The sequence below is a fragment of the Perca flavescens genome, chromosome 5, assembly GCF_004354835.1.
Source record: "Perca flavescens isolate YP-PL-M2 chromosome 5, PFLA_1.0, whole genome shotgun sequence".
Classification (NCBI taxonomy): Eukaryota; Metazoa; Chordata; class Actinopteri; order Perciformes; family Percidae; genus Perca; species Perca flavescens.
Genome location: NC_041335.1, coordinates 7,986,000 through 8,006,631, shown reverse-complemented (window position 1 = coordinate 8,006,631; position 20,632 = coordinate 7,986,000). Strand labels below are relative to the sequence as shown.

Sequence of the window (20,632 nt, the reverse complement as noted above, 5' to 3'; positions counted from 1 at the left end):
AGGTGTGGAAAAAATGCTGTAAACTAAGAATGCTTTCAAAAATATAAATGATTGTTTATTTTTATAAACATACAGCCAAAGTCATTAAGAACTATCTTCAGTGTAAAGAAGAACAATAAGTCCTGGAAGTGATGGCATGGCCCCCACAGAGCCCTGATCTCAGCATCATTGAGTCTGTCTTGGATAACATGAAGAGACAGAAGGATTTGAGGAAGCCTACATCCACAGAAGATCTGTGGTTAGTTCTCCAAGATGTTTGGAACAACCTACCAGCCAAGTTCCTTCAAAAAGTGTACCTAGAAGAATTGATGCTGTCTTGAAGGCAAAGGGTGGTCACACCAAATATTGATTTGATTTAGATTTCTCTTCTGTTCATTCACTGCATTTTGTTAATTGATGAAAATAAACTATTAACCTTTAAGTTTTTTAAAGCATTCTTAGTTTATAGCATTTTTTCATACCTGCCTAAAACTTTAGCACAGTACTGTATATAAATATATATATATATATATATACTACCGGTCAAAAATTTTAGAACACCCCAATTTTTCCAGGTTTTTATTGAAATTCATGCAGTTCAATGTCTTATTGTACTCTGAAATGAAAGAATAGAACAAATGAACAATTTAAGTTAAAAAAGAAATCATGGAATCAATTTATAAACCAAAATGTATTCTAAATTTATGACTCATCAAAATAGCCCCCTTTGGCCGATATAACAGCTGAACACACTCGTGGCATTCTTTCTACAATGGAAATCAAATATTCTTCAGAAAGTTCTTCCCAACTCTGTTGCAGAAGTTCCCATAAATGTGTGGCACTTGTACGTTGCTTTGCTTTCACTTTTCTGTCCAGTTCATCCCAAACCAGCTCAATGGGGTTTAAGTCTGGTGACTGTGCTGGCCACTCCATGTTTTTAAGCTTACCATCTTGTTCTTTTTTGCTAAGGTAGTTCTGGCATAGCTTGGACTTATGTTTTGGGTCATTATGTTGCTGTAGGATGAACCCCTGACCAACTAGGCGCATACCAGAGGGTACTGCATAGCGCTGCAAAATGATGTGGTAGCCCTTTTGGTTCAGGGTGCCTTTCACTCTGTACAAATCACCGACCTTGGATCCAGCAAAACAGCCCCAGACCATCACGCTTCCTCCTCAATGTTTGACAGTTGATGTCACATACTGAGGAACCATCCTTTCGCCTACTCGACGGCGAACAAAAATCCTGCGTAATGAACCGAAGATTTCAAATTTTGTCTTCAGTAGTCTAGTGACGATGTTTCTTGGCCCAGGCAAGCCTCTTTTTCTTATTCCGATGTCTTAGCAATGGCTTTCTTGCTGCAACTCGACCTATCAAACCTGCAGCTCGAAGTCTTCTCTTTACAGTTGAAACTGAGACTTGCTTATTACGACCACTATTAAGCTGTGCTTGAAGCTGTTGTCCTGTGAGCCGCCTATCACGCAAGTTGTTGACTCTCAGAAACTTGTCTTCTGATTCTGTTGTGGCTTTGGGTCTGCCAGACCTCTTCCTGTCAGAGTTTCCCCCAGTTTCTAAGTGCCTTTTGATGATGAAGAATACTGTACTCACTGACACCTTGACTTTCTTCGCAATTTCTCTGTAGGAAAGACCAACATTCTTAAGTGTTATGATGGTCTGTCTCTCTTCCATTGTTAATTGCCTTTTTCCCGCCATTTTTATAGCAACACACTACTTTCTGCAGTACAATACTGTTCAAATAATGCTCACGAGGGTATGGTACCACAGTGTGTTCCAACAATACTTTTATACAAACAGAGGGGGTTGTAAGTAATCCAGACAAGTTGGAACACCTGTGGGAATTGGTAGCACCAACCTTCAAAGCTTGATCAACCTCCATTGCTGCAACAACAACTTTACGCTGTTAACCCATTTCTTGTTCCCTGAAAAATGCCTTTTTGTAAAATACTGAAATGTACATTATTGTTCAATTTTGGGTAACCTTACTTTTTTTTTAACCTCAGCAGTTCACCACTTACCTTTGTACTATTTCAAGCTATTCATTGGACTTGAACTGCTAAAATTTCAATAAAAAAATAAAATAAATTGGGGTGTTCTAAAATTTTTGACAGGTAAAATCAGCGACGAGCAATCATTGTCCAATACGTACCTACCTTTTCCCACTTGGGTCTCACCAAATATTTGTTTTTTTGCTTTTGCTATTGTGTTTTGTTAAATCTTGTTTTGTCTTGTGAAATGCTGTTTTGTGAAATATTGTTTGGGGAAATGTTTAAAGGTGCCCTGCCATACAAAATCGTTTTACTTGCATTTTGTGAAATATGTTAGGGTCATATGTTTGTGTTATGTTGTGAATGTGAAAATGAACTGCTACCTCCTTTGTCAGCTCTAGCCACTGAAAAGAAATAAGCAGAGAAAGCAGGCCAATTACAAAAGCTGTTGACATCATATTGCCTGAGCTAACCAAGGCATTTTCCACAAAAAATGTTACAGAGTCCATGGTAGAACTTCAGACATTACCACAAAGTCATGAAATACATGTGGCAGGGCATCTTTAAGTGTTTTGGGAAATGCTACGTGTTTTGTGAAATGTTGAAGTGTTTTGTGAAATGTTTTGTTTTGTGAACGTCATATTTTTCTCCATAATCTCTTGAATATAGGATAGAAGAAATTTGATGAGGATAACTACACAATGATTATTGCTTTCATTATATTTCATATCACATGACATCTCTTCTCTGTAACTTTTGCCAGCAAAAAGTAAATGGTGTTATCACCGCAGTAGTGTCACGTCACCGCCAGTTGTGCGGTGATGCTGTTATTGTCACAGCCCTAATGAGTCTGATCTCATTATACTATAATGTTTGCATGGAACATAAGTAACTTGGTCAAAAAACAAGCTTCAGCCAGCGGTTTGACAGTCACTGTCATATCATTATATGACAGTACATAGTCTGGCTGTCTGTAGTCTTCTATCAGTATCAGGTGTTTTGTGCAGAGTGAGCCTAAAACAGCCCTGGATGGACTCAAGAACACAACATTGTACTTACCGAGATGAAAGAGGTAGTCGGACAGGTCAAGAAACAGTAGTAGTCAGATGAACAAACAGGTTAGAAATAGACCAACTGTTTTCCTGTGCATTAAGTGATTATCACCACCATTTTAAGTGCGCTCACTTTTTAGTGATGTTACTGACAGATAACTGAGAGAAAATGATGGACAAACAGGAATGATCCTTTAATGTATATTAATTTGGGGAATTGATTCTGGAAAGCATTTGTCAATTTCATTTGTTCATGGTGGAAGGAAAACAGTAACTACAACTGTAACTACATACAGTATGATTTTTAGCTATACCTCATAAGCTTCTGAACTGTATTTTGTGGGGTTTTCCAGGATGAACCCACCACTGGCATGGACCCAAAAGCCCGCAGATTTCTCTGGAACTTAATCCTGGACGTTATAAAGACTGGACGCTCAGTAGTGCTGACATCACACAGGTGAGACACATCAGTCTTCACATTCAGTGGAATTCTGCTGGAATACTTTTTACTGAATACTGTTACTGTTTTGGCTGATTTTCACTTCTTTTTCACCAGTATACTTAATATATTATTTCATTCTGGCCTCTGCAGCATGGAAGAGTGTGAGGCTTTGTGCACCAGATTGGGCATTATGGTCAACGGCAGGTTTAAATGTCTGGGCAGCATCCAACATCTCAAGAACAGGTCAGAGGAAAAAGGTCCACATTCCATTTGTGATTTATATGTGCTCTAATCTGCATCATTTTAAACAAGGTTTGATATTGATATTTGTCATTTTTCTGGCAAATGGACTGCCTTTATATAGTGTCTAGTTATACTTGACCTTTTTATTATCTTCTTGAAAAATAAAACAAACTTAAAAGACAATATTTATAATATACAGTTTAAGATGACCTTTTATGAAAACACAAATATTATAAAATATTTGTTCAGGCACAAACTGTATGTTTCTTTCATAATTAAATAATTTCTTCCATCTTATTTCATAGACTTGTATCCCTTTAAACGTAAATGCCCCATGGATGGAATTGCCCCTATTATTCCTTTTCCAGTTGTGGATAAATTGACATCTTAAGGATTTCTATAACCATAATTTGGTTCCAAGTTTCAGAACATTTCTGTTGGTCTTCTACCAAGCAATACAAATTATATGTCAAAAATAAGAGGATTTACAATATTTATATATTTCTGATTGCTTTAAAGATATACCATTAACCAGAGCACATTTTTCTCCTATCCCGGGAATGTTGTGTGGGACTAGCCAGACCTTCCTCCGCAGCCTGTGGAGATCGGTCTGGCAATGTGAGACTAAATGTGGTCATTTGATTTATTTGCATTTTTCCATCAACGCTAATGTTAGCTCCAACATAAATCGCTCCCTCATTTGTGTGAGAGATGTGACAGCAGAGAGTGGAGACCGCTTCTATGAAAAGAAAATATATATTGGCTGCTTTGCCTGGCCATTGGCAAACAATTTTTACTTAATTTTTTAGCTTGAATACACAGTTAGAGATCCAATATATAACTTTGTACCTAGTCAAAACATACTAATGCTTGTGTGTTTTGAGTATTGGGAGCTTCTCTTTCTCTGGCTCGCTCATTCACTCAATCTTTCCCACACTGGGCGTTAGTTACTTAAAATGTTAACGTCTTTTCATTAGTGCCACAGTTGAGGAAGGCTGTGTTAAGTTGCATTAAATTTCCTTTTGTATTGTTATTATAAGTTTACATTTGGGCATGGGGTATGTGCTTAAAAAATATTAGTGTCTAACCCTGCATAGTTCAATCATTATCATTCATTCGTTAGATTAGATTAGATATAGATAGATAGATAGATAGATAGATAGATAGATAGATAGATAGATTTTTTTTATTAATCCCAAAAAAAATGGGAAATATATCAGACACACAGCACACATACAGAGTATACATTAAATAATAGGAAACAATATACATTAAATAATAATTGAATACTACACGAGCAATACAATTACAATGGCATACATTTTTTTGCACATGCTTAAGTCATATATATATATATATATATATATATATGTATGTGTGTATGTGAATAGAAAATGCTGTACACATCAGATTTATTATTTAATAAAAGACTTTTTTTCAAGTCATCATTTCTCTTAATTTTTTTAATATCATGAAAAATATTGTATCGTATAAATTTGATTGTGATATCATACCGTGAGTTTTTGGTATTGTTACATCCCTACCAGATATGTATATAAACTTTGCTTTACTGCAACCAATGGTCAATTATGAAGTCTGTTACTCTAAACAAAATATGTATAATCAATTCCCTCCTTAAGCTCCTAAAGGATTTTTTTCAAATGCTACAATGTATCCACAGTTTGTTTAGTTTAGACCTGCAAAACTTCTGATCAGATTTAATAAAGAAATATCAGATAACATTTCTGTGTTGATTACAATCATGCATGGTTTACTTCAGTTGGTAAATATTTAAACTTTCCAGTGCATAATTTCTCGTAGACCTCTGTTGCAGTGTATACTGTATACAGTAATTCAGCCTGTGAAAAGTCCTGGTAGTCATTCATTATTTCTCTACTGTTGAATTGGAAGTAAAGGCATAAAATGCATCTAAAATATACCACCATTGTTTAGTGTCTATTCTTGTCAAAATAGAAACAAAAGGTGTGTTGCGCCGATTACCTTGTGAACTTCTTGTTCTTTAAAAGTTGTATAATGCATATATGTCGAAACAATGTGCCTGTGTTATAATTGTTTAAATATGAAATAACTGGAAATGAGAAAGTATGTAATATAGACTATGTAAAATTGTGAATGTTTATATGATCATGTTCCAGGTTTGGGGATGGCTACATGATCACAGTGAGGACCAAGAGCAGCTTGAATCTGAAGGAGGTGGTTAGATTCTTCAACAGAAACTTCCCTGAGGCCGTACTAAAGGTAGATAACTGTCAATCCACTGAGTACCAGGAAATTGATGAATATTTCCCCTCAGGTTGATCAAGGGAGTGCCTAGTGTTTTTTTCTTTTCTGATGACTACAGAGTCCAGAAAGTCTTATTGGTTAAAAAAAACTGTGAAAGAACCAAGAAGTCCTGCTTACTGTCCATAACCTGTATTCACTTAATGACTATAAGGGATTAAATGTGTGCAGAATCTTTCATTTTATAATGATAAGACCCCTAAGTATTTTACTTTGCCCAAAATGTTTAAACATCCCCTTTTCACCTTGTTTTAACCTTGTCCTCGAATGGGACTCCAAAAAAGCTTTGTATTCAACCCATTTTAGGACATCCTCAGCCATCAGAGTCAGGTCTCAGACACCAGATGAAAAGGCGTCAGGTGTCACGTAAAACAGCATCAGATCTCAGGAAAAATTGCCTCAAGTGTCAGGCGAAAAGGCATCAGGCCTCAGGATAAACAGCCTCAGCATCAGGTGAAAAGGCCTCAGATACAAAGGCTAATTTGATGTTCTGATCAGTTTCCTCTGAGGCTGTTTTGTCTGAGGCAGTTTCCTCTGAGGCTGTTTTGTCTGAGGCCATTTCCTCTGAGGCTGTTTCGTCTGTGGCCGTCAATAAAGTTTGTTTTAAAAAATAGTCTATGCTGAAACTGTTCAGCCTCAGACGAAACAGCCTTTGCTGTTGTCTACGCTGGCTGTATGAGTTTAGGAAACATGACACGGGGTTGGCTTTAGTAAAAAAAGAAAGTGACAGTTGTGTTTAGGAAACGTGACACACAGGACACGAAGGAAACGTGACACGCGGGACACGATCTCCTGGGTGAAAGTCCTGTGTTTTACCCAACCACCACCCCGACCAACCTACCCACGCGGATTTTCGGCCTTTCATGCTACTCGCTACGGCGTAAATTCACACACAATCGCAAGGTAATGTAAGTCAATGGAGGCCAAACGGCGTTGATAAACACGCTAAAAAGCGAGTTTGCGTCATGATAACACGCCAATAATGGCATACGAATTGGCGTGTCATACATACGCCATTTCATGAGATCAGTCTGCATCAGTTGCAGCTTTTCACCTAGTAGCAGTGGCTGTATGGTGTTAAATGCACTGGAGAAAAAATAAATAAAATTGTGATTCTCACCAGGTGCAAATACCGTATATACCCGAATATAAGACGGTCCTGAATATAAGACGACCCCCCCTCCCATTTTCCAAACTTATTTTTGAGGAAAAAAGAGATTTTTGTGGAAAAATCTGGTTTTCAACAGAAAATAATTTTATTGGAAAATTCTAATTCTAAATTCATTGAATATTTAATGAACACCATTCATTAAATATTTGGATTAATATGTCACAAAATAAAAGTGCACTCATGTCAATGAGTTCAGAAATGAATTATATAATAACCTTTTCACAAAATGCAATAATTATGTAGACCTATGTATGTATGTAATTGTGGTACTGTGAAGATAGATAGAAAATAACCATCTGCTTTTAATCAAACACATCTGACATTAAAGTCTTGAAACAAACCAAACTGTGGGGTTGCAATAAGAACAGCAGTGCAAATGGGCCTTTATGCTGCACATTAAACTAGGCCTATTCCTCACAGAGATCCCCTGCCTCGCTATGCTCACTGTCATCACTATTATGATGTTCCAAGAGCCCCTCCCACAGAATGTCATCCTCGCTCCCATCAAGGGCATTTGATATGCAGCATTTCTTAAATCCATGAATGATGCTCTCCTGTCTTATGGCATCCCATGCTTGGAGGATCCAAGTACAGAGCAGATGCACTGCTGGCTTCTGAAGTTTTCCAGTAGGCATCAGTGAGTGATCGCCTGACAGGAGCCACTCAGTGTACCTCTTGCGCAGATTATCCTTGAATGACTTGTTGACGACTACATCCAATACCTGTAGCTGGCTTGTCATGAACGGCGATCTAGTGATCATACCGGGGGGCGGTATGATCACTAGATCGCCGTTCATTTTCCGCAACTGAGTTTTGACAGGCTGCATCCAAAACGAGCATATTTCTCTTCTTATGAAGCACATCGCGGCGCCTGCCCCACACTACCTTGAGCCAGTCCACTACCAGGTCAGTGTCCATCCAGCCCTTTTCCTGGGCACGTACAATAATGCCAGCTGGCATCGTCTCCTTCGGCATAGTCTTGCGTTTCAAAATCACATACGGGGGAAGTTTGGTCCCATCAGCGAGACACGCCAACATTACAGTGATTCGGTTTTTTTCATTTCCTGTAGATCGCACAATAACTGATTTGTCCCCCTTTCTTGGCAACACTGACAGATGTTGGCATGTCAAAAAACACTGGTGTTTGGTCAGCATTCCCTATCTGATCCAGGGGGTATAAGTGAGTTTTCCTCAGTTTAAGCACATATCGCTGAAAAGACAGCAACTTCTCCTCGAAGTCTGAGGGCAGGCACTGGGCCAGCCTTGTTGTACGACGCAGTGTCAGCCCTTTGTGCCGCATCATTCGTGTACACCACCCAGTGCTAGCTTTGAATTCATTTGTCGGTATGTTCAGCTCCTTGGCTAACTCCAGAGCCCTCAGCTGAATGATTTCTCTTGTGATTGGCATCGCATCCTGACGTTTTTCTATCACATATTCATAGATTCTATCATCAAGTTCTGCAAACTTGCCACTTTGGGGTCCATGGAAAGCTTTCCTTTGGCTGTTGGTATTTTTTAGTCGTTCTTTTTGTGCTCGCCACCTCCGAACGTTGCATTCTGTGACTACAAATTTTTTGGCAGCTTTGCAATTATTAGATGACCATACACGACCATAAATTTAAAGTTGGCGTCATAACTGTTTCGAACGTGTTGGTTTATTTGACCAACTTTTGAAGCGCTTTTCTCAAGATAATCTCTTACCTCTCCATGGCGGCACTTTATTGTTTATTTAATTGCGCTGTCACTACCGGTAATTACATAGCCTATCGTGTTGGCGCCCTCTACTGTTTCCCCCTGGAGTGAAAGGGGAGTCGTGGGAACAAGGGAGGGAGGGAAGGAGGCGGTGAGTGTGGTGGGTTGGGGGTGTAGTAGAAGAGGCAGCTGATGGCTGTGAGCTAAACCTCTAAAGTAACCGTTCAGCTCTTTTGCTCTCTCACGGCTGCCTGGTGTCTTCTTCTATCCCCATCCACACCTGGTGATGTTCTCACAGAATTTAATTAAAAGCAGTCCTGCAGTGCCTCATCAGCCTCCTGAGTCCACCTCTTCACAGTCCTTGTGTGGACAGGCTGCCGCTGGACAAGAGGAACATACTTTGGATTCAGCAAGACAAGGTTGTGAGCCGATCTGCCGAAGGGAAGGTTGTGGCACTGTATGCATCCCTAGCATTTGCATACAGGATGTCCAGAGTTTTAATGTTTCTAGCGGGGCAGTCAACATACTGGTGAAAGTCCGGGAGTGATTTGTCCAGTGAAACATGATTAAAATCACCAGTGATAACCATGAAGGCTGCTGCGTCTAAAGTCATGAGACAGTGGTGCGTATGATGTCAGCAGTTGCCTCCGCATCAGAAGATAGTCAGATATAAACACTGATCTCACTGGCGGACGTAAACTCCCTCGGTAAATAGTACGGACACAACCCCACAGCCAACAGTTCAGTGTCAGGGCTACAGAGACGTTCCTTCACATGCGCATGTCCAGGATTGCACCACTGCAAATGCAGCAGCGCCGCAGGTCCACACAGCGCTATCAGCTGATCGCGTGTGTAAACAATAGGTCCCGCCACTGCCCTCAGCATTACCGTTAGAAAACATCTCCGTTACAAAACATGACCAACGTAAAAGTAAAAGAAACTTACATTGTAGTCTTGCAACGGTCTTGCTTAATACTGGACCAATTTCAAAGATTGTTGTTCTTACTTAAACACAAAAACATACTGTAGCGAGAAGTCCTCCACAACAGATAAGAGGCTTTCTTCCTGTGGTTCCATGTTTAGCTGCTGTCACTCTGGCAGGGGAAGGGTGCCCACGCAGTGCTATTGATTGCCATTTAAAGTATTAAATGGCAATCAATATCCGAGACAAGTTGGGACAAATCCGAGACAAATTTAATCAAATTTTTTATTATAATACTCAACAATCATATTTAGTTCACAATAGCTTTATAACATAAGATAATAAAGTATTTGCATAGTTGCAATAATTCCTCTTATGCTATGAAAATTAAAGGTCCAATATGTAATATTTGTACTGTAATAAATCCAAAAATGACACCAGTGCCTCATCAGATATTTAGGAAACATGTTAAACTGAAATACTATCTTTTCTGACAACGATGCTAATGTCAGTATTTTTTCTTTTTGAAATTTACATTCCGTGACGGAATTTATGTTTATGTTTTGATCTGTGTGTTGTTATCAACGGCCCAGTTTGACAGGCAGGCCGGGTTGCCAGATATACCTGTAAAAACGTAAACCCAGCGCGCTACAGCTGTAACAGTAGTACAGCCATGAAAGCAGCAAACAAACAAACAGGATCAACGGAGATAAGATTCTACATGACATAAAAAAAAGAAAACAGCATGTTTCTAACAGTTGCGTGACCAGAGACGTAACAACCCCCTGGTAAATATTGGAGTTGTATTTGAAAGATGGAGACAGCTTAGAGCCCAAAAGGACGCAGAGTTGGCTTATTTTCTCCTGAACAGGTAAGCATTAGCTTCAGGCTAATTTATCACAGCTACTAGGGATGGGCATTTTTTGTCATTTCAACATTTGTGTACTCACATTGAATTATATAGCTAGAGTACCCGAGTTGGTTACTCGCAAAAACAATTGAGACATAGGCAGTAAAGTGATCCCGACTGGTCCTGGCTAACGCCGCCATGCTAACCCTGTTAACTGCTAGCTAACGTTACCGGGAGGACCAGGCAAGCAGCCCATGGCTGTTTACAACGTGTAGTTCAGCGGCTGCAGCCACGTGAGGGGGGCTGTAAATCAGAAAGAGGGGACTGTGAGATGGCAATGTGTTTAGCGATTGTTGCCGTAATTCTAAGCCAATGAAGTGTGTTCGGTCGGCAGGTTAGTGGTAGTTTTAGCATTTCGTATTGTAATTCTAAGCCGAGGAAGTGTGCCTGACTGGCGTGTGGAGAGGACAGTGAGGTTGTTGTGTTTTTAGCGGTTCATACTGTAATTTTAAGCCGAAAAAGTGTGTATGTCAGTTGGTTACAGAGCTCCGCGTGAGCACGGGCTTTTATGACTGTCAATATAGCCAGCATCTACCGTTAGCTACTCTGCTGTGCTGTGGAGTAATGTCTGGCTATGTGAGAAAAGCGTCTAGCAACATTGTTGTGAATGCTGCGGTCTCAGCCTGGCAACCTCCGTGAACTTCGAGTTTGAGCAGGAGGGGGCGGGGGAAACAACTCTCCAGTATTTTGAATTGGTAGTGCAGTAACTATTTTAACCGCTAGCTGCCAGTATTACATACAATATTACATATTGCACCTTTAAAAACTAAATAAATAGGATGATAAAAATTAAAATGTGTGCATTGTGAGGGGTTACAATTAGTTCCACCTTGGCTAGATAATATATATAATGTAATGCCGTTAAATGTGGACGTAGCGCTAGACTGACACGTCCGCCAACTGGTCCGCATCTCTGGCCAGACCTTCAGACATTTGCCCATTCGGACGGACGAGCTAATGTTAGCTTGTTAGTAACACAAGACATCTGCGAGACATCTAGTTTTCTTTCCTGACAAGTGATTGATTTTCGCCTGAGCTTGGATGTTTAGGCCAGAGATTGCTCACCATGTCCATGGATTTATGATAGAACACCATGTTTGAAATTCTTTTATTAGGATAACCCCTTGAGATGTACCATCTCGTTTTTGAGGGGGTCCTGAACAAAATACAACAAAAAACATTACAGACATACAAACATAATAAACAAAACACAAAAGGAACAGATACAATAACACAACAAAAATTACAACATAATAAATAACTGGGAATAATGATAAATCAACATATAGCCAAACGTTACTGTAGAAAGACAGTGAAATTAAGTGGTTCAATAAGAAAAGAAGAGTGAAGAATGAGATAAAACTGGAGAGAATTAAGGTCTACATGTACAGTTAGTATGAAAATGAATTTCCAAGGCATGTTTAAACAGTCTGAAAGATGAAATGGAACGAATATTTACTGGTAAGTTATTCCAATCAGAAGGTGCTTTAAACATAAAAGCGTTTTTTGATCTAGACTTAGAAACATGAGGTACTGAAAAGAAAAGCTGTACAGTATGTCTTAAATGATGAGTGGAGGAAAAAGGAACCAAAAACTGTTTTAGATAAATAGGATAATTGAAATGAACACACTTAAAGACAAAGTGCAACCAATGAATCTGTCTTCTTATATATGGTGTGGGCAAGTCAAATTATACAGTGATGAGTTGTAAATGCACAGTTAAGAATAAATCTACACAATCTATTATACACTCTAGTAAGAGGAGTAAGAGAGGAATTAGAAGCAATGCAGTACACTGAATCAGCATAATCCATTATTGGCAATATAAGTTGAAGGGCAATTATTTTTCTGACCTTAAGTGGAAAACAGTTTCTTGAACGGAAAAGAAGACTAAGACTATAATTCAATTTATGTACAATGTGATTAATATGGTAATTAAAAGAAAGCTCAGAGTCAAAGTATAAGCCAAGGTATTTAATATGGTCAACTTTCTGCAATGTAATGCCATCAAGACAAGAAATACGAAATGAATGTGATTTGCATTTAAGTTTAATGTTCTGTCGAGTGCCAAAAATCATAGTATGTGTTTTGGTTTTATTGAGGAGTAACTTATTAACTGCAAGCCAGTTTTGTAAGTTATTAAAATCAGACTGTAAGTCTGCTTCAATCTGTACTAAATTTGTATGTAAAGTGTATATAACCGTATCATCAGCATAAAGCTGAACAGAACACTTACAAATAGAGGGAAGATCATTAATAAATATGGAAAAAAGAAGTGGACCAAGTGTTGATCCTTGAGGCACACCACACTGCTGAGTTGGTGTCAGATTTGTTTCAATTAACAACAACACATTGTTTTCTATTGTGAAGGTATGAGTTAAACCAGAGTAATGCAGTGCGTGAAAGGCCAATAGCGTAAAGTTTATCTAGAAGAATGTAATCACTGACCAAATCAAAAGCCTTTGTCAAATCAATGAAAATAGCACCAGTTCCGAATTGTTTCAGGCGGTAAGAATAGCGTTGGTTAGTTTTAGCAGTGCAGTAGTTGTAGAGTGATTAGAACGAAAACCAGACTGAAAAGGTGAAAGGATATTGTTTTCATTAAGATAACATGACAATTGATTATAAATTAATTTTTCGAACACTTTAACAACAGAACGGATAAGAGAAATTGGTCTATAGTTGTTCAAATCTAGTACATCGCCTACTTTATGTAAGGGAATAATGCGTGAACATTTCCAGATATTGGGTAATTTATAGGTAGACAAAGACATATAATTTTAATAATTTTAAGAATCTAGCTTCGATACCATCCAACCCAGAACCATTACTCATTTTTAGATCATTAATAACATTCTGTACCTCAACAGGTGTGATAAGCCTAAAAGAAAATATACTGTTAATAGTCAGTGATTTATTAGGTTGTAAATTACCACAAATAGATGATTCAGGCAATATAGAAGAGACTGATGAAAAGTGAGTATTAAATGCTTGGGCCATTAAAAGAGGTTCTTGTAAGATTTCATTATTAACTTTAATTTGCTTAGGTACAGATTTAACAGATGCATTAGTTATTGATTTTATCTTGGACCAGAATTGTTTAGGATTTTTCAATAAGAGATTCTTTGTAATAGTTAGATTTGGCATTTCTCGTCATAGTTTTACTTAGATTTCGTAACTATCCTATAGTCATCCCAATCAGCAGGGTTCTTAGACTTATAGAATACTCTCTGCCTGAAAAGTCTAATTAAATCAGCAATTATCCAGGGAAGGTGCCTACCTTTTACTTTAATAGTTTTCAGAGGAGCATGTTTGTCAATAACTGTATTCAATTCAGAAAGTAAAAAATCCCATGCATCTTGGACATTTGGAATTAACTGATACCTATCCCAGTTGATTGAAATTATATCATTAATAAAATAATCTAAATTTAGTTTATTGTATTGTCTAATAGTAATTAGTTTAGGAGGTAATTTAAGCAGTTTAATTTTCCATATACAGTACACAATTGCATGATCACTAAAACAGTCAGACATAATTCCAGTAGAACAGTTTCTACCCATGCTCTAAGCATGTAAATTTTAGGTAGAAGACTTCTTATGTTTAAATGAATTATTTTCAGACCTTTATCACCATCCAGTGTGATATTTAAAGTATAAGAAAATAAAACCACTGATCAAACATAGTGAAACAGAAAAGGTCAAAGGAAGTAATTTGTAGGACTCAAAATTACTAAAAAAACAATAACAATAAAACACACAAAAAACAACAAAATACTTAACAAATTCATACACACAAAGACAAGACAAAACAACAAGAAACAAAACCAAGATTATGTTGTGCCGTTGTTATTGTTATAGCCTAGATCAATTTGTTGCGCACTCCGCGTCCGCGCACACTCCATGGTAAAGAGCGTAAAGAAAAACACAGATGTAAATGGATGTAATACAACAGTACAAGTACTGTTGTATTACATTATATATATATATATATATATATATATATATATATATATATATATATATATATTACTTCCACTTTAAAAAAGAGCTAACGTCTACATCTCTGTCTGAGCTGTAGGCTACTTTATGTTTAGCTACATAACGTTAGCAATATATCTTGCGCAGAATGCAGGACCGGCAGAGCAGAAGGTTGTGTCAGGATTGGAAGCAGAGCAGACATCGTAACGCCACTTGCGACCACCGGTATACCCTTCTCCATAATCCTCCAAAACAAACCACCATAGCGATCAAAATCCCAACAGTAACCCACGATTACATTTTAGATGTAATGTCATTCCATTCACCTATTCACTTTAATTACCTTATCTTTCTTTTTATTCACTGTTCCCTTCCATATATTCAGTTTGTTAGTTACTTATTTTTAATCTTGCTTTATTTTAATTTGCATACCTGCCACTCACCTCCTAAAACATAAACAAAGGTAGGTGTTACGATTCCGGGGATTAAAGGACCCAAATGCAGGGAGAGGCAGGCAGGCAGGGGAAAGGTTGAGCTCGAGGATTTATTAATCAAAACAAAAAAAAATGAACCAAGGAAGTCCTGGGAGAAGCAGCAGGCAAAAACCAATTCCAAAATAAGTAAAAGGCATCCAAAAAACCAAGGGAGTACAAAAATAAGGGAAATGCAGGAATGATATAAATTGAACAGAACTGATACAGGGAAAGCACACGAACACACACAAAACGATCTGACAAGAGACAAAGGGAACACAGAGGCTAAATACATGAGGTAATGAGCAAACAAGGAACAGGTGATACAACATGTAGGACAATCAGACACACAGGAAGTAAAACTAGACAAGACAAGACAGAAAACCAGACTATCAAAATAAAACAGGAAACAGAAATAATCATCAAAGAACAGGAATACACAATACAAACAGGAATACACAATACAAAACAGGAAAACTAAACATAAACAATCCATGGAAAATCCAGAAAGCAGGTTTAGTGAAAACTCTGAGTTTGTTAAACCCTGAGATGAGGGAAACTCTGGGTTTTCCATTTCAGAAAGAGAGGTAACTTAACCTAACCTGGTCGGGAGCAGGTTTTCTTCAAGAAACCTCAAGCTTCTCTGGGAGGAGACTGCGAGAAACTAATTTCCTCGTTCATTCATTCAGTCTGTATCAGGCGCATTTTAATGCAGTTTGTTATCTGCATGAATAAAAAAACATATTGGTTTATGTTAGGCAGATTAGACAGACAAGTCCAGTTGCCTTTGCTTATCACAGAGAATAATCCAACTTCTCATTTTCATCAAACCAAAATAAATCACTATTTTTGTTCTGCGTTCTTACAAAGGCGAACACTGGATTGTGAACTCAAGAACACAGGCTGAGATGGTCACAGAGTTTGCCAAGTTTTTAGTGAGTCCAGATCTTGCTAAACGATTTGTTTTGTCTTGTCCTGTGTGATATTTTCCATTTTATATTTACAGGTGCACTTTTTCACATTGAAATGAGCAGAGTGGGGTTTGGTAAATGCTTCGAAGAGATTATTGGCAGTCAATGTTCCTCCTGTCTCCTTGTCAATGTTCAGACATTAAGCCACCTGTCAATTGCAGGAGCGTCACCACACCAAGGTCCAGTATCAGTTGAAGTCTGAGCGGATCTCACTGGCTCAGGTCTTCAGTAAGATGGAGCAGGTGGTGGAGGTGCTGGGCATCGAGGACTACTCTGTCAGTCAGACCACTCTGGACAATGTGAGTGCAACATTATGTTTCAACTTTATGCCGAACTTCAACAAGGTAAAATGAAATAAATAAAATAAATCAACTTTTTCTGCTCAGGTGTTTGTCAACTTTGCCAAGAAGCAGAGCGACAATCTGGAGCAGCAGGAGACACCTTCCTCGGGTGGTGGACAGTCCCCCCTGCAGCGCATACTCAACCTGCTGAAGTCTCGGCCTGCCAACACAGAGCTCAACGCTCTGATCAGCGAGGCACCCGAGGAACTGGAGAGTGACGATGATGAAGGACTCATCAGCTTCGAAGAGGAAAGGGTAAGTAAATCACACTTGCAGTTTTATTTATTATTTATTTGATTTGATTTGAGTGTGTAGTAAAAGCTACAGGTACACATGGATATAGGTGCACTACTACAATACACTATATACTATACTACAATACTAAGGTATTGAAACAAAAGAAGAATTGCATTAGTGCATTTAACACTGTCTGTTTTCCTGAGTGTATTTTTCACCCCTGTCTTTAGTCAAAGGGACCCCTTGTAGGGACCTTACCGTGGACCTTTTTATAGACAATGTCAACTTGACATTGTCTATAAAAAGGTCCACGGTAGGGGGGGTCCATGTTTCCCACAGGTTGAAAATTTACTTGTGGTGGTGGGTGGCGTGGCATGTCATGGCATCCTTTTTATAGGGGGATTTAGACTATGAACATTATAAGATGTAAATGTCAACTAATTCATACAGTCTCCACTCTAAATTTACCATATGATCTTAATATTTGACCCATTTATCTTTCCTTTTTTTTCTTTTTTCTTTCTTGCCTTTGAACTGTGTACCTGAGCTTGTTTGTTTATGTTCTGAATATTCCTGCATATGCTTGCTTCTGGATAAGAACGTGAAAAATTTGCTTCCAAAAAACCCAACTGGTCAATAAAACAACAAGAAATGGCCAGCTCCTGAACTGAAGTAGCAGAGAGTTGTAGCATTTTCTCCAGGGGATAGCACTGTGTGCCAAATTGTAACTAATCCACAACTTTGTCGGTGTGGAAGTAACTAAAGTCTATCAATGAATGAAAAAGATGCTTTATTGAGCTCAATTTGCTCTATAGGAAACCTTTGTTATATGAGATCTACAACAACAAATCTACACTTTGAACTAGCTGTTACTACTTAAACTAGCTGTTGTTATTAAACAGAATGAATGGGGGTTGGGGTATTTATTACATACACAAACCAATAACTAGTTATAGTTAAGATCCCTCTGTTATCAGTAATATTAGATGCATTAGGCTGTATTTTTGCCCAGTCATTTTCTTTAAAGAATGTGTGTTAGTCTTGATGGACTCCTGCTCCCGTGTCCCCCGTGACTCCGGACCAGCGATCCTGATTATCACTTTCCGTAGCCTCGCCCTTTCGTCGGTTTCAACGTGTTAAACAGTTTTGTCCCGGAGTAAGATGCATCCTCAGCTGGGCGGGATATGGGCTTTGCACTTTTATATATATTTTTCTAGTTGTTGGATCACTGCACACACCCGCTGGCGTTTCTTTTGCACTTCGGCGGTGTAGTCCTGGTCAAAGTAGATTTTCTTTTCCTAGTCCTGTATCCCTCGCTGTTTTGCTGTTGAATAATTTCTTTAACTCGGTAGTCTAAGAAACGGACGATCACTGATCTAGGTGGCGTAGTGTTATCTTTGGGTCCGGCTGTCAGAGACCTGTGCGCTCTCTCAATACAAATGTTCAGGTCGTCTGGAAGATGAAGTACGTTGCGGATTAGGTCAGTTACAAACTGTAAAAAAAATGTTCTGCTCCTTTGGCAATTCCATATATTCTTATATTATCACGCCTAGATCTGGCTTCTAGGTCTTCGCATTTTGACATCAGTGTAGCTTCTCTGTGTACCAGGTAGCCAATCACTCTCTCGTGGCGTATCACATTATCACACGTTCCTCCAAATTTGTTGCCCATTGTTCCAATTTAGTTGTCCGTTCCAATGCTTCATTGATGCCAGTTTCCAGTCTATTTAGGGCAGTCAACTGTTCCATCCATAGGTTTGCATGTGGTCTCATCGCGGCCATCTTTTTTACCACTTTTAACTCTCTTCTCATTCTTCTTTCTTTGTGCAGCCATTATCACTTAAAATCTGCTTTCTATTTTAAAGTGTCTTGCTCAGGGACACATTGGTTGATGTATCGAACCAGGGTCTCCCACACCAAATGCATGTGTCATATCCACTGCGCCATCACCACCCCATTTTTAAATGCCAAAACTACTTTTATTTTTAATATAAAAAAGTAGCATAAGATTTTTATACTTGTCAGGATGGCAGGACTAATGACAAAGGCAAACTTTCCTAAATTATTGAAATAAATGTCTGTCTCTCTGTCCCTTGGAGTATCAAAAGATAATGTGTGTGTGTGTGTGTGTGTGTGTGTGTGTGTGTGTGTGTGTGTGTGTGTGTGTGTGTGTGTGTGTGTGTGTCTGTGCAGGTGCAGCTCTCCTTCAACACAGACACTCTCTGTTAAAATGAGCCCCTTCAAAAGAGCAGAGACGAGGATAGTGACGGAGTGGGAAAACCAAAGTCGCTCTGAGCTCTGAGGCCTGGAGGGAGAAGAGAATAGGCTGATTTAACCCTGAAGAGGATCAAAACTCTCTGCACCATGGAAAATAGGACCGGTAGTTCAGTATTTCAGCCTAAATTTTTTATTCAGGAGGGACTGAGGTGGTTTAAGTCAGATCATACAGACAGAGGTGATAACGTGCAGAGTCCAGCCTGTAGGTAGAGACACAGCAGAAGGAGTGCTTGAATTTGGATTGAAGACTTTGTCCTGGAATGTTTTCATATTTATTTTTGTTGAGAATGTATCTTATTAAATGGATGATGAATACAGTAGGTTAGCTACTTTTGTTAGTAAATGAACATATCATTGGTGATATGTTAAAAACCAAGTGTTTGACATCACAGGTTACTTTGAGTTGGTTGTACTCCCAACAAAAAGGCCTCATGACACCAGAGTGGGCCCTTGTCACTGTACCAAATTAGACCTGCCTTGAGAGCATGCTGTGATGAAGTTGATACCCATTGGTAACGCAGTCTATTTTTCTGTGGCAAGAAAAATAATTTATTTGGATATCAAAGCAGATGATGTGTGTGATTTATTTTGCAATAACAGAGGATTTAGTGATACATCTGGCAAGATGTGGACATGCATGCTGTTGGCCTTTTCTTTTAACTTGATGTCAGAGACATGGAGAGAATGTACATGGCACGTTATTGTCTTGATGGTGTCTCCCCTCTATCAACTTGTTTGAAACTGTACATTTGGTCTCTTTCTACTAAATACTCTCTTTTGTTCTTTTAACATATTATTATGTTGTGGACTCTGCCAAGAAGATCCTCTACCGGACACAGTGTATAATAATAATAATAATAATAATAATAATAATAATAATAATAATAATCTAATAGTCTGAAACTGCAGTGAACTCTGCTTATATTCCCTGACAATAACTGCACTACCATCACTGTGAAGGGAACTCTCAGATCAGAATAATCTATTGAGTACAATACATGTTTTATTATTTGCAGATGTATTTGTAATGTGATAGTTGAGTTGTAACCTGTCCTGTCAAAAATAACTGTTTCATTACTTCTTTCACAGCTAATTGCAGTTATATTTTTGGTGACTATTATGGCACTGGTGGGGTGTTTACTGATACTTGTAATTGAAGGGGTTATCATTAAACACGGAAAACTGACTTGTAATTAATTTTTCTTACTGAGAATGTAAAGCCGGAGAGAAGTTGGTTGCCGGAATATTTGAATTAATTCTACTTTTAAAATACAGTCGAAACAAACAACTCAAACATATTTAAGACCATAACACTGATTTTTGTGAACCTAAACCTAAGTGGGATGACTTCTTTGAGTTTCATTTGGATCTTTCTGTGACTATAACCTAATCAAAGCTTGGAACGTTTTAAAATGAAATAACATACAGTAACAAACACAAATCTCAGTCAAACAATGAAGAGATAACTCATGTCACCAACAACCACTAGAGTTAACCAAGTGGTGCTCACTGCAGAGTCAAATGGGTGGGTCTTGACCAGATCCAGCCCCACCTCTTAGGTGTAGCTCCGCCTGTCTGACCCAGGGCATGCTGGGAAACACCTGACTGGTTCAGAATCGATTCAACATGATGACGTTT

General features: G+C 38.4%; 1 protein-coding gene across 1 annotated transcript in view; it reads left to right on the top strand.

The window, feature by feature from the left end:
• The window catches only part of abca2 (ATP-binding cassette, sub-family A (ABC1), member 2), a 184,327-nt gene extending 164,147 nt beyond the window's left edge, over positions 1-20,180 (top strand). Inside the window, exons 43-48 of the mRNA XM_028579340.1 lie at positions 3,389-3,492; positions 3,628-3,720; positions 5,877-5,979; positions 16,302-16,439; positions 16,527-16,736; positions 18,911-20,180. Of these exons, the coding sequence (XP_028435141.1) occupies positions 3,389-3,492; positions 3,628-3,720; positions 5,877-5,979; positions 16,302-16,439; positions 16,527-16,736; positions 18,911-18,946 (684 nt within the window). The 3' untranslated portion in view covers positions 18,947-20,180. The remainder of the gene's footprint in view (positions 1-3,388; positions 3,493-3,627; positions 3,721-5,876; positions 5,980-16,301; positions 16,440-16,526; positions 16,737-18,910) is intronic.
• The last annotated feature ends 452 nt before the right edge of the window (positions 20,181-20,632 follow it).